General features: G+C 48.5%; 1 protein-coding gene across 3 annotated transcripts in view; it reads right to left on the minus strand.

The window, feature by feature from the left end:
* Positions 1-15,115, minus strand: part of SEPTIN8 (septin 8) — a 35,551-nt gene that overhangs the window by 14,740 nt on the left and 5,696 nt on the right. For 2 of the 3 annotated variants that reach the window (XM_054288157.1, XM_054288158.1), the window contains exons 2-4: positions 4,430-4,544; positions 2,933-3,128; positions 2,099-2,285 (exon numbers count right to left, since the gene is read on the minus strand). In XM_054288157.1, coding sequence (XP_054144132.1) covers positions 2,099-2,285; positions 2,933-3,128; positions 4,430-4,544 — 498 coding nt within the window. The remainder of the gene's footprint in view (positions 1-2,098; positions 2,286-2,932; positions 3,129-4,429; positions 4,545-15,115) is intronic. The other variant, XM_054288159.1, reaches the window with a different exon arrangement.

Genomic DNA, 15,115 nt, shown 5'->3' on the forward strand with positions numbered 1-15,115 from the left:
TCTTTGGTTCCATGTGAATTGTTTTAACTTAATGACCAATCACAGCCAGAGGTGTCGGACTCTCTGGTCAGTCATAGGTTTTTATGATTGATTCTTGTCAAGTCTTCTGATGTCTCCTTTCTCTTTCTTTAGTATAGTTTTAGTACATCATTTTCTTTTAATATACTATAATATCATAAAATAATAAACCAGCCTTCTGAGAACTTGGAGTCAAATTCTCATCTCTCACCTCTTCCTGGGACCCACAACACCACAACAATTAATAACCCCACAAGTGTGCTCACACAGCAGCAGACAGGAGCCAGTGCACATCACCTCTGCTCCCACTGAGAGGGCAGAACTGCGTGGGCTCTGCTAACACCCCCTTCACCCAGCACAAATGGTTCATCTGCAGTGGGAAAGGGGCACAGCGCTGCACAGCCCCTCAGGGAGCGCCTGGGAAGCGCTCCCATGTCCTGGGATGACACCGCTGCAGAAATGCAACATAAATCCCTGATGCCCAGAAAATATCAATGGGCTCCACTTGCTTATTCATTTCCATGTGCCCACTTGTGTGAGGCCACCACAGCATGAAATCCAGGATGTTCTCATGCTGTGGCAAGAAGGGAGATGAGAACAAAGGCGTAAAATGACTCCAGAGAGGGATATTAAAGTGGAAGTTTGGAAATATAAAAAGTTTGCCTGCGCACAAAGTTTTCATCTGTGCACAAGCACAAAGGATTTATTTTGGTACTACCAAAGGGCCACATTAAAGGCAACCACAGGGAGATGTGAAAGTAGGGAATGAGAAGGAAAGGGGAGAAAGGCTTTGTGGGACTACCAGCACCAAGGGGAATAGTGCAAAAGCTTTCCTCCAAAAATACTTCTGGGAATATGTAATGCTGGCACTGTACCAAGAGACAAAAGTTTATTAAGGGAAAGTTTTCGGATTCCTGATGAAATCAGTGTAACAGCCAAAGCCACAAACAGCCCACTGCAACAGGAAGCCAGTGCCTGCTCTGGGCTGGGGCCAAGGGAAAGCAGGCCCTGAGCCCAGGGTGGCAAGGGCAAGCAGCAGGGCAAGCACAGGGGAGCTCAACCCAGCAGAAAAGTCCAACAGAGCTGCACGTGAACAACAGCCAGAGGAGAATGCTCCCTCAGTAATCCAGGGGATCCCCAGGTCCTGCAGGGTCCCATGCCTGTCCCTCTGCAGGCTGAACAGCACCTGCCACCTCAAAGGAACCACCCCGCTGCTAAAACAATACTCTGAGAGACAGGAAACCATTGAGAAGAAAAGAAGAGATTCTGCTGCCACTAGTGACCTTTGAAGCCTCCTGCAGCTCCCTGGAAGCCAGCTGGAACACCCAAAACCATGTCAGAAACTTGCTCCCAGCTCCAGGAACATAAGCAAGCTGTTGGTTAGGTAACACCCTGCCCCCTAAGGCAGAACAGCTTATGCACAAAGAAAGAACCCCAGCAGACCCTCTCATCATCCATTTTTAGGATTCCTATGACATTGGGAATTCCTCACCACAGAAGATACTGTGATCCACTTTAAGAAGATACTGTGATCTCCTCTCCAGATCACTTGGCACTGCCAGCAGTGACAGCTCACACACTCCCTGTGCACCAGCACACACAGCCAACACTTCTCCTCAGCCATTGTCTCCTCAGCACTGACCACCACCTTAGAACAACTGCAGTTTTGGGGGCTCTCAGCCCCTCTGTCCCTGCTGACAGGTCAGGACAGCAAAGGGGACTCCACAATCTGACTGCTGGAGCTGGAAGGCATCCTCACCTGCACACCCAATGGAGCTGCAGCTGATGGCTCTGATAAATATCAGCTAATCTGGGTGAGATTCTTGCAGTACAGGGACACTCTGGAATTTACACAACCAACAGGAAAACAGGCTTTCCCTGACATTCTTCAGGAAAGTCAGTGAGAAAACAAGCACAGGACCTCAGCAACCCCCAGGCCAGACAGAGCTTTACCAGAGTCTAAGAATCTCTCAGTTGCCATGCAGGAAGGAGTTGCACAGAAGGAACAAAACCTTCCACAGGACAATCAGCACCAACAGAAGCATTCCAGGAAGAGGGGCTGTAGTCTCCAAGGCCCTACCTTGCTATCCAGCTTCTTCATTGTCACCAGGTCCAAGGACTTGAGGGAGTGCCCGGTGGGGGTGATGAAGTAGAGGCAGACGTGGATCCTCGTGTCGTGGTAGTCGAACAGAGACCGGCGGATTTTCAGCTCCTCTTGCAAATAGTTTTCAAACTGCGTATCAATGTACTCAACGATTGGCCTGTAACTAAAACCAGCCCATTAGCAAACCAGCCACTGCAGCATAAATCTAAACTGCCTAAAGGCTGAAGGAATTCTCCTAGATGTTCCATGATCTCACTAAAAATAAGTTATAAGATTCAAACAATTCAGCTTTGCAATGGGAAAGTTTGGGGTTTGCACACAGACCTTATAATCCAAAGGTTGCTGGAGATTCTTGAGGCTGCACTGCAAGGTCTAAGGACAGTGGAGCACAGAAAGATGACTACTTCCCCATATCAAACTTTGCTCAGATTTCAGGGCTCAGCTATCTGTCTGCAGCAATGCAACATGACCAAGGAGACACCTTGGGACCCCAGAAAGCCTTTATCTGGGGCTTGAACAAGATGTCTGTGTAGTTAAATGAGACCAGTTCAGAACAGATAATTCCTGACCCTGCTCTGAGGACAGCTGGTTAACAGCTCATGCTCCTGGAGGACAGCAATCTCTGCTGGAAAGACCTCCCGTGACCTCTCTTTCTGGCTGTTCACCCTCTACCCATTGTCCCCAGAACCACTACAGGCAGCGACTCCTCTACCAGAGACACAGACACTCCTGCAGCGCTGCGAGGGGAACCGCAGGCAGCTGATGTCTAAGCACGAGGCAGAAACACCGAGCAGATGGCACAAGACCTGCCTTTCGTCCTTATTGATCTGATCCCCAAATCCAACTGCATCCACGATGGTGAGCTTCAGGTGCACGTTGCTCTCCTGCAGGTCGTAGGTGCGCGGGCGCAGGCGCACAGCGCTCTCGTAGTGGCTGGCTTCCTCCGTCTCAAAGGTGGTGTTGAACAGGGTGTTCATCAGCGTGGACTTCCCAATGCCAGTCTCACCTGGGGAGCACAAACCAGCAGCTCACTGCACTGGGAATTTGCCACTTCAAAGCATGTTGATTAGAGAACTGAATGACACTGTGGGAGGTCATCACGAGTGGCTCATGCACAGACGTGTAATTGTCACACGGGTGTCACACAGACAGTGTCTGCCTTCCTGAAGGGCTCCCATGTTGGATGCAAACAGCACAGAGCACTTGGGGCTTGCCTCCCAGTACCACACAAAACACAGCAGCACAGCAAAGCACACTATCTTCCTTTCCATGACCTCTGACTTTGCCTGGGAATCTGCACTAGAGAAGCTGTGCAGAGAATAATTTTAGCAGCCATTGAAGGATACCTGGGATGCATCACAAAAACCTCTGTCCCAGAATATTTGGCTGACAAGCTGTTTGTGAGCAGAAAGGCTTTGAACTGCTGTTCCTGGTAATGAAACAAGAGTGATATTTTCCAGTTTGGCCTAGAAGGAGGCTCATTTAAACTCCTTATTCACTCCTCATTTAAACTCCTTATTCACTACACACAGCCCTACTGGTCATAGGGCTGAAGAGAGGCAAAATCTGAGGAAATAACCTTCACTGCACAATCTATAGAAAGCTGTGGGAGCTGCTGTATTTCTGCTGGTCTAGCAGGTTACAATACTTCAGACCTCATACACCCTACAAGAACCAGCCAAAAGAGAAATGATGCTCATCTCATCACTGAAGGGAATTGGTCTCTAGTACTCCAGTCAGCATTGCCTGCTAGATCACATCAATACCAAAATTAAAAGCCAAGAATAAAATAAGGTTATTTGAAAGTCAGTAAGGAAGTCAGTAAGGAACAGTCCCTCTTCCTTTCTAAGCACAGAGATGCCCATGCTGACACCTTGAAAGCACGGACTAGGCACAGCTCAGGCACAAACCTCTTGTGCCCAGATTTGGGGTGCAGGCTCACACTCAGAAATAACCAAGTTACCAACAGCAGCTCCCACATAACCCATGGTGCATCTGACTGTATCTACCTAGACAGCATATCCAGCAAAAGCTGCTCATGCAGCCACCCCAGTCAGCATATGGAAACACTTAACTTGCTATATACAGCCTTCCTTTGATCCTTCCTATTGCAGAGCTATTGCAGCAGAGATGATGAGCAATAACCCACTGATTACAGAAATCCTCCTGCCTTGACTCAGTGTGTTTTATAAGAGTTTGGCATTTCTGACTTGCTGAAGTCACTGCCAAGGCTGGTGGCATAGCAGGACACTCAATAAATGCTGGTCCCAGCCTCCCCCCATGGCTGCTTGCAAGGACAGTGCTCACCCACACAGAGGATGTTGAAGCTGAAGCCTTGTGTGACAGACTTGCTGACCAGCTGATCCGGGAGGCTGTCGAAGCCCACATGGCCCCCCAGGGACAGGTTCCTCTTCTCTTCATTCTGCCAGGGAGAAGAAGCCAGATTAGCAAACTGCACAGAGATGGCAGATCAGGCTGATGAGACCAAGATCACCACCCTCCTGGGCTCTGCAAAGCCCAGCAGTGCCCCTAAGGGCCTGTGTTTGGCACACCCCAGCACAAACCCCCCAACAGCCACCAACAGCAGGAGAGGGTGTGAAATACTGATCTTCATGGGGGGCTGGGGGAACCAAGCTACCAGGCACCAAAGTAAAGAAAACACCAGTGTGAGCTTCAACTACATGCAGCTGGGAGAGATTAGCAAAGGAACACCTACCACGGTGTGTTTTAGCACTCATTTCTCTTGGACTTTTTTTGTATTTCATTTTCTCAAACCCTCCAGCAGAGAATTCAGCTTGACAGACTGTGCATTTTCCCCGAGTACTTGTCGCTGCCCCTTGCCATGGCCACACGCAGCGAGGTTTGCTCGCTCGGCGCCGGGGGTGCCGCTGGCACAGGCAGGGCAAGGAACCCTCTTGCTTTGCCATCTGTGAGCACACAGCTTCCCTCTGTTCCTCTGCTGTTCCTGTTCCTGCCTCCCCCGTGTGCACTTTGCTCTCCCTTCTGTTCCTTCCCTCCCCCACAGAAGCTGATCACCTGTAGAGGCTTTGCTTAGGAACTAAGACAGCAAAATTCGAGGAGACAGCGGCTCTGTGACCTGTGCTAGACAGAAAGGCAGAGCAGAGCAGACATGGAGTCCAGCTAAGAGGAGCTGACAGAAGGGTCATTTCTCTTTCTGGTGGCTAAAACCAGGAAAGTTTGGAATTTCAGCAGATGCACACCTCTCTGCACAACTAAGAAATGATGTCTGAACCCAGGGACCAGACCATCCTCCCTGGAGCCCCTCAGGCTCTTACCCACCCAAGGAAAAGCAAGGAGACAGGATTTCAGAGAATGAACTGTGATGAATTCACCCTCACAATTTCTTTGGCAATTGCTTGCTTTTCTTAACCACCAGCACACAGAAGATGGGAATGGAAAAATGTCTGCCCTTGATTTGGCACTGGTTCTTCTGTCTGTTCCTGACAATTGGAATTTAATGTCCCAGCACTAAAACTGAGAGACAAGAGCATCCCTGAGAAGAGCCTAAGTTGCCTGTCAAATGAAGTCAAGAGGAAAATAATTGACGTGATACGCCTTGCCTCTGTGCCTGCAGTAAGGTTGCTAAACAAAACACAAACCTTTGTTCAACTGCATCTTGAGTCAAAGCTCCCTTTAGCTCTGCCTTTGGTAGAACAAATATTCTCAGTCTTGTAAAATAAACCATTTAAATCACAAGAACAACCTGTGAACAGCTGAAACAACTTCCATGCCTCACACATAAACCTTCTGGCTGTTCCATTTAGCATTTTTTACCCACTTTCAGATTATCTTAGCTCAGTGCTCTCCCAAGTGACTCCCTGGACAAAAACACAATTGAATCATAGCTGGGCTCCTGTGATCCATCCTCTCCTGTGCAATCAGGATCAATCACACTCACTAACTTAGCAGAAAGAGCAATCATTTAAAGTTTCCGTGTATAACTGATGTCAGCAATTAAGGTTTTGAGATGATCAAAGTTTAGCTGAATTAAAAATAAAACCAGCCCCTAAGACAGGGAGATCTCCAAGTTTAACTCTCTTCCATCCACCTGTCAGCACAGGGAGATGCTGCAACTCAGACCCCAGGATACACAGGGTGTACTAAAGGTGCTACAACTCAGACCCCAGGATACACAGGGTGTACTAAAGGTGCTACAACTCAGACCCCAGGATACACAGGGTGTACTAAAGGTGCTACAACTCAGACCCCAGGATACACAGGGTGTTTTAAAGGTGAATCTGAGCTGCTCCAGTCAGCCAAATGCTGAGCTGTGGATCCCACATGGGGTGGCACAACCACACTGGAAAGGGGAACCCGGGACACGTGTGAGCTGGGCAGAGACCCAGAGCTGATGAAGTCTGGCGTTGCCCTGGAGGAAGAGGCTGGCACAAGGCACAGGAACCCACTGCAGGCACCAGCTGAGCTCAGGGGGCTTCCTCAGGCTCTCAGCCTCCACTCCTCATCCTCCCCAGCACCTCCCAGAGCTCCAGCTGCCAGCTCCCAGCTCTGCAATGCGGTGACAGCCGGGCAGGCTGTTCCCACAGAAAGGAACCAGGTTTTGATGGTTACACTTTGTGTCTTTTCATTTTAAGTAATAAACAAAAACAAGCAAACAAAAACACAAACCAGAAGCCTGGAATGACATTTTGGATGGGAAATAAATAAAGGCTGCCGCTGGCTATGATTGGGCTGAAAGTGCCTGAGGCTGGGAGGAGGTTTCCAGGCAACAGGCAGCACCACTGCTCGAGATTTTAAAATAGGCTCCAGCTCAGCAAGGCTGCATTTAAATAGGCTCCAGCCAGGCAAGGCTGCATTGAGAACTCAGTCATGCCTTGGCTGCAGGAAACCCAAATGCATCCACACAGGGCTCTTTTTCTCTTCTTTTTTTGGCACTCAGTAGCTCTTCACTACAGGACAGGAATACACCTACTCAGAGCTGCTCGCCATCTCTCAAAGCTGTTAAATCAATGAGCCAGACTTCAGTGGAATAATTTTTGCCAGTGACCTTGAAATGCAGTTTCCTTTATTTCTGTAAGCAGCAGAAATAACCTGGTTCAAGTTCAAGGCAGTGCTGATACCAAAGCAGAAAACCATTTGCTGTGCTTGCAGTGTGTTCAGCTGTCATTCAGCTCCAAAGGGATTTTGCTGTGTTAGGATAAACAATGGCAACAGCTGCTGGGAAGTAGGAAGACAAGGAAAATAAAGAAAGGAGGAGAAAAGTTTTCTCTGTTTTATTTCTTTCTCTCCAATCCATTGAGCCTGGAAACCTGACAGCCTTGTGAATACAACCACTGCTCACCTGTGGAGTTTGGTGTGAGGAGCTGTGCTGGAGAGGAGCCTGCCCACACCCTGAATCAGCACCCAAATGACCTGCCCTTGTGGCCAGCTCCCACGTGCCAGGGTGGCCCAAGGACAGCCTGAAAGTTCACCTGCCAGTGAAGGCAAGGTCACATTCCAAACAGAACCCCTTCCAGCAGGAGCCAGCCTGCCACACTCAGCATAAATAATCAATCCAGAACACAAATGCTGCAGTAAATGAGGGCAGCACTAATGCAGCAGTGTAGGGGGGTTTGTTTGTGTTTTTGTTTGTTTTAAACAAAAGCTAAGGATTTCAGTAGAGCTTTCTCCATACTTTTGGCAGCAATGAGAGTGCCTTGCAGGACAGGAGCTGGGCAGGGCATATGGCAGAGCCAGCTGGGATCAGCCAGGGCAGAGGCAGGCAGGATCACAGCCCTGCCCTTTCCAGCTGCACTGCTCCCTGTACATTCCTACCCTCCTCAGCACTCAGTGCGAGCCAGGCACCTCCATCTCACAGCCTGCAGAGACAACTCTGCTGCTTCTTACCAGGCAGGACCCCATCCTGGGGCTGCAAACAACCATGAGGCAGCCAACCCTTCTTGAAGCCCATTTCACCATTGCACAACATGATAATTAAAAGTCTGCAATGGCTCCAAGTGGGAACTCTGACCTCAAATAGCAACTGCAGCCCTGAACATCCCTTCTTGGGTCATTAATAACATCCTATGATGGGGCAGCTGCCAGGGTTTTACTTGCAGTCTTTGAACATGCTCTCCAAAGACTTCTGTGCCTTGAGCAGATCTTCAGGCTTGAAGCAGAGAGCCAAGGGGATAAATCATATTTTGAATCTGGAATTTTGTGGGAAATGAAAGATTCATCATAAGGTCAGAGCATAACTTAGGTATTTTCAAATCCTAAGTCCTTACATTTTCACAAATGTTCTGTGCAGGCAACAGGCACAGAAATGGCATCTGGGGCATGGCCACAGGAACAGCAGCCATCCCAGAGGGATAGGTCAGATATCTTATGTATCTTTAGCTCTGATTTGACAGCAACATCACAGAACCCTTTTCTTAGCAGCAGAAGGACAGACATGTCCTTGGTAGCATAGATGGACACCACAAGAGCTGAGCACCACAAGAACTCAAATGAAACCTCCAACCACAGTGCTTGAAATATGCTGTAATTACCAGACATGCCAGTTCCTGGACACACCCTGCTGGAAACTGAGGGTGCATCTGGGATGCACAATGGCACACCAGCCCATTCCTGTGGCCACACCAGCTCAGAGCTGCCCAGGGAACCAAAATCTGCTCTTCAAACCCACATCAGCTTCCGAGCCCATGCAGGGTCACCACGGCTGTGCCCTGCGGCAGGGCTGGCACACAGATGGAGCAGGCAGCTGTGGGCAGCTGGCCACAGACCACAGCCCCTGCAGAGCATGTGGTATTTGGTCCTTGCTGCAAGTACTACATCCACTGCAGATTATATGTTATTTGGCCCTTACTGCAAGTATTACATCCACTGCAGATGATAAGTTATTTGGCCCTTTACTGCAAGTCAAACAACAAAAAGCAGAAGAGAAACACAATCAGAAAGACCAAATCCAGATCCCCATAAGAGAGTCAACACAGCACCACATACTAATTTGGTTCTTCTTCATAGACAGTAATAAAAGAAACCTGTGAGAAGTGCACAGGCTACAGCTTCAAACTGTGTGCCTATGATTCTTCAAAAAATAAAAACCTGATCACAGTTTCTCTTCATGCTTCACCTCCAAATTAGCATCAGTTTCACTCTGCGTCATTACATTTTTCAGCAGCTTGTTCCAGGAAAAGTGGTTTTACCACTGCCTGCACAACCAGGGAATGTCAGCAGTGGGACCAGCTCCACACCCAGCTGCCCCTCAGCTGCAGTGCTCCTATCTGGGGCTCCTGGTGCAGAGCAGAGCAGTTCTGAGACTGCTTTGAGATGTGCTGCCCCTGCTTCCTTTGCTTTCACCAGGAGCACTATAAACAGAGTGGGCCTTGTATAGAGAAGATCATTCTGATATCAGTTGGTTAGAAAAAAATATCTCTAGAAGTCTCATCTTTCAATAATCCCACCACAAAATTCTCCTTAGTGACATATGCTTGTGTTTCCTGCTTGAGACAACCCTCGGGCTTTTTTCCCTGAATGATGCAGGTGAAAGCATATGGGTAAACAGAAGTGTAATTGAATGCCACAATCATAAATGGCGATGCTTATTTTTGTTAAATGGTGAAGCTGGCATGATGGGACTCGTAATGTAAACTCTGGGCCCTGCTTCAGTAAGCGTGCAAGCAACTGGTGAACAGAATTAAGAGGGAAAACAAAACATCACATGGTTTAGCTGATAAACAGTGATGATTTCTGGACACATACCCTGAGGGACAGCACAGAACTTTTCTGTATCTGAGCTGCCCTTTCCCATTTCTACAGCTCAACAGAACATAAGAGAAAAAGATGAACAGCTGACATTTTCCAAGGCCAAACAGCAAAGATCTACAGGGCAAGAAGGAAGGAAATTGAGTTTTCTCTCCTTTCTGCTACATGAATAGGGCTTACACTGGAGCAGTGACCTTCAACCCAAAGGTGTCTGCTGCTCCCAAACGCTGCCTCCAGCACCTCTGCACCACCAGCCTGGGACCTGAGGCCAGGCTGCAGCTCTCCACATGCCAGCCCCACACAGGGAGAAGCTTGTGTCTTCCAGGAGCTCACCAGGCAGCTGTATTTCAGATCCTTCTCTTCCCACTTACATTTTACACACACACTTAGAAAACACAAAGAGGCAACAACACAACATCTGCATGGTGCTTTTCCACAGCACTTCAATTCCCACTACTGAGGCAGACTTTTGTTTCTAAATTCCTCAGTCCTGGATGTCACCCTGACCTTACACCATGATAAATCCTCCGGGGCTTTGCTGGGTCCAGGCATCATCAGTGTCACACGGATGCCCTGCAGCAGGTCTGTGGCACTGGCTGCTCCCAGGGGAGCACTGCTTTGCCCTGCAGGGAACACGTGGACATGGAGTGCCAGGCACACACAGATCCTCTCCCTTCTGATTTACAGTCAAATCAAAGCAGAAGGAAAATCCAGAGCTAGCAGATTGCAGGTTCCTGAGCAGAGTGACTCAGAGAGCAGCAGGAGGAAGAGCAGGGGGGCTCCCCAAACCCTGCATGGCCATGCTGCAGAGCTCAGGGGCTGGCCTGGCACAGCTGGGCACTGCTGCTGGGCACAAAACAATGACTTCACCCTCTCGATGCCCCATCCACAATCCACAGCAGTGTGTGCAATACAAAGATTAATACATGCACCAGTGGTGTTTGTAGGATGCTATTCCCTTGTCTCCTGCATGGAACGACATGGAATCAGGAAACCATTCCATCCTGGTGCAGGGAGGCTCCTTTTGCAACTGAGCAGAGAAAGGACTGAGTGACATCTGGCTGTTTATCCAGTCCCAGGTACAGGCTCATGTGTGCCAGCCACAGGCACTGCCTGGCCCCTCTCAGCCTGGGCACCTGGGGCAGCAGCTCCACAAACCACGAAACACAGAGGGGCAGCTTCAGGCTGCAGCACAGGCAGGTCCCCAGCCCAGCCCCACAACCTCCCCCAAATGCCCACAGCTGCAAGATTCCTTACAAGGGCACTTGTAGTTATCATCATTTCACAAGTGCACTGAGTCATGGAGCAGTTGAGTACTTGCCTAGAGACCTTTGGGCAAACAGTGTCAGATGCCAAATTCAGCTTCTTTGTCCAAGCAGGCACTCCCTGGGCTTGGCCCAGCTTCTGGATCAATGCAGAGAAATTTGACAAATTACCTCTCTCTGGAGAATCTCTCCATCTCTGAATGCTGGCTCAATAAATGCCACTTGACATTTGCAAAGCGACAGCAGCGAGTAAGGACTCGTGTTTCCATGAAGAAAATACCTCTTGCCTAGCTCAGAGCTGAGGGGCACTTAACAGCAACACCACACCCCATGTAAGGAAAACACCTCTGTGGTGTGAGCAACATTCAAAACACTCACTAGCACACATGAAAACATTACCTGTCTGGTACTCACAGGCTAATGACTATTAGATAGATGTATAACAGCACCAGTGAATGAGATTGCACTTTGCAGCCTGTTAAGCAGAAGGAGATGGTCCAAGAGAGGTAATGAGACCAGATTTGACTGTGAGAGGATTCTGAGCATAGTCAGTCTTAGCAGAGGGCTCAGCAGAGGTGGAGTAGGCGTGACCTTGTGGGTGCCTTTGGCACTGGACACAAAAGGAAGCACACCCAGCTAGGGCTGGCCAGTGGATTGTCACATCTAAATGGCACCTAATCTCAAGGAGATTTTCAAAATGCAAGCACACAGCCAGTTCTGAAGGTTTTCAATTAATCTTAAGCATGGGCTTAAAACTTCAGATCTTCATCATGGAGCACTTAATAATAGGCTGGGGAAAGAAGAAAGGAAGAAAAAGCAAGCCCACAGATGTGGGGATTCTGCTGGTTTACCACAACATCAACAATAGAAGATGAAGAGCTTCGTCTCTGCTGCCTCCTGCTCCTGCCCGCTCTGGTGGTGGCACATGGTCAGTCAGCCAGGATGCACCTGAGACCATGAGCCTTCCACGCCTGTGCAGGGAGGGCAACTGTCATTTTTCCCTGCTGTGGCAACCCTAGAGAGCTGTAAAAGGTAACATGGTGATGCCTAGCATTGCTCTCCCCTCCAGCAATGCCAAGTGCCTTTCCTTCCTTCTGTTTTCCAACAGGCAGCAGAGCCACATCCAAGCCAGCTCTCGGTGCGTGGGCCGCTGTGCCAGCCAGCCATCTCCAGTTGCTGCATGCTCACAATAAGCTCCCAGCCCACACTGGAGTCCCCCCCAAAAAACCTCCCACTAAACCAACACAATTCCCAGCCCCCCTCCCCGTTAAACCGCTCCTCTAAGAATGCCAAGAATTTTCCCAGACACTCAAGCCTTTATTCATATCCCTCCTGGCTCCCAGCTGCACTGCAGGCAGGCAGAAACATCACTGAAGAAACCGCATATGGAGTCACCACCAAGACATCCAAGTAAAAATCAGAGCCACTTTATTTTACAGAAGCAAGAAGAGTCAAGAGCTGAGGTTCTTGCCTTTGACTTTTGCACCCATTTTTGAGAGCTATTCACAAACCAGCAAGTGACCAGCGAGTGCATTGTGAAGTGCAATGCTCAGCACCTATGGAAAACAAGTCTTTCAAAATATCCCTGGGCCAGTGCCAAGGTTTCACAATGCCCCACGTGCCCCAGGGCAGTCTCGGGAAGCAAAGGCTCTGCTGCACAGCAGCAAAACCCAGTGCTGAGCACACACTGCAGCCTCCTCCCTAAGGAGGTGGACAGGGATTTCAGAGAGAAGCCAAGCTCCATAAAGGGAGGAACTCCTTAGGCAAACTCCTTAATTGCTTTCCTGTGTCCAAGGCTGGTGCCAAAGCACTCAGGATTGCTGGGCACACCTTGTGCTGCATCCATTGCTGGGCACACCTTGGGCTGTGTCCCAGCACCAGCTGGATGCTGGGCACTCCCAGCAGGGACCTGCACCTTCACTGCTCCCCTTCTGCTCCTTCAGCACTTGTGAGCACACAGCTGAGCTGAGGGCACTGCCTTCAGCATCACTTCAGCCCCAGCAGCCTTTCCTCCTTCAGAGAAACACCACAAACCACAGAACACAAAATAAAAATCCTACACGCATCTGCAGCATCAAATGGCACAGGCTTAAAACAACAGTTTTTGCTGATGCTCAAAGCCAAGTCTCAAGGGAGAGGAAAGCTCCTCATCTTCTTATACCACACACATCCAAGTTGATCCATTCACAACCTGTGAATGCAACATCAGTTTTAATTTTCTGCAAACAAACTGACTGTTTCTGGCTTAAATTCCTCTCTTTTTTTTCACCACAAGCAAAATTCCCACATGCTTCTTTTCTTAAACTGTTATTTAGTGATTTCCTCATAACATTTATAAAGCCTAATTAATTAATTGTGAGGTTTTTCTTAATCAAGAGAGGATTAAATGGGCATTTTGCCTCTATCACAAGTCCTGGATGGGAGTTTACAACGAAGCAAAGCAGGATTTACCAGGCATTGTGCATACAGTGTTTTGCAAACATGAAGGCTGCCTTTGAGATTAAGGAAAGTTGGTTAAAAATAAAGAAAGCTATGGAACCAAAAATGAAAGACATTTCCTCCAAAATGACCTTAAAGGATGAGAAAGTTCAGCTTCTCTGCAGCCTGAGAATTCCATCCCCCATAAGCTATTCAAAACCAAGCAAAGTCCAAAACACAAATGAAACTTTTTAAACAGACTGAAAAAAAAAGATCCTGAAATACAAACAAAGCCACCCAACACTGCCCTAGTTAGTTTCTTTTAAAAATTATTTATTCAGAAGCTGCTGAGGCTTTTCAGTTAATGGACTTCCCAATTAACCCTGTCAAGAGCCTAATCTCAGCACCTTATCTAGTGCAGACTTTCTCCAAGTTCACCCAAGGCAGTGATGCATTCCCAGTTCACTCAGCTGCTCTAAGATGAGGAATCTTTTTGGTTTCCCAGCATCCTTCCATGAGGAAGAGGAGACACTTGGCAAACACAAGTGGCTGTGGGACAAAGCCAGGAGATAAACTGAGTGCCTACCCTTAAGGACTGGCATGAGAAAGGTTTGGAGCAATTTAAAAGAAGTGTGGAAGAGGGGAAAAAGGATCTGGATCCCCATCACTCAAACAAGCCATGCTGGATAGCAGTCACCAAGCTTATTTGCTTTAGTTACCACTTAAAATAAACATGGCTAATTCCCACATACGTTTCCAGAATTTATTGCCCAATTACAATAAATACTATTATCCAGTATATTTTTAGAGAAGGGAACAGAGATATAATGGGAACCCAAGAGCTTTTGGTCACCACTGTATGCTTTTTCCCAGTTTGGCTTATGCAACCATCCCACAGCATCTCCTCCAACAGATCTTCCAGCTATTGACCACATCTTCTTGTAATAATAACTGGAACACATTAGAAAGAGAATATCCCAGAATATACCACAGCAACTCAGCTCCTCTGAGGGCTACACCAGAGTCACCATACCAATAAGCTGACTGCTATATATCCTATTAACACATGCCTCCAGAAAGCCTCCAAGTGTATTAGCACAGAATGCCTTTAATCTGAAGAATCAAGGCAACAGAAAAAAGGAAAAGAAAACCTCTATTTGAAAAACCCTCACAGCAAAAAAATAAGCTGAAAGCACTATTTGTTCTGTATGAAAATACAGAATAAATCTATATTTAGGAATATGAGCTGGAAGCACCTTGCTGCAGAAAAAGGGAAGGGGAATGTTGCTGGGAGGCCAGCTGCCACCTTCCCCAGGCAGCATTTCCCCGTGGCAGAGCTGAAAGCAGGATCAGCGTGGCTCAGGAGGGAAGGCTGCTGTGAGCAGGGTGTGGAGCAGGGACCTGGCAATGCCCTTGTGCCCCCAGCTGCCCCCAGAGCCCGGGCACCCAGCAGGGATGGTCTCCTCTCCCAGCAGCAGAGCTGAGGGCTGCAGGGAGGTCCTGGCAGACACGGGAAGGTTCCATTTTCCAGCATCACCACAAGCTCTGGGAACATGCTGCACACAGCCACAGCTGAAGGCATGCC

The sequence above is a fragment of the Melozone crissalis genome, unplaced genomic scaffold (genome assembly GCF_028551555.1).
Source record: "Melozone crissalis strain CALT ecotype California unplaced genomic scaffold, PUWL_Pcris_2 ptg000061l_1, whole genome shotgun sequence".
In the NCBI taxonomy this organism is placed as follows: Eukaryota; Metazoa; Chordata; class Aves; order Passeriformes; family Passerellidae; genus Melozone; species Melozone crissalis.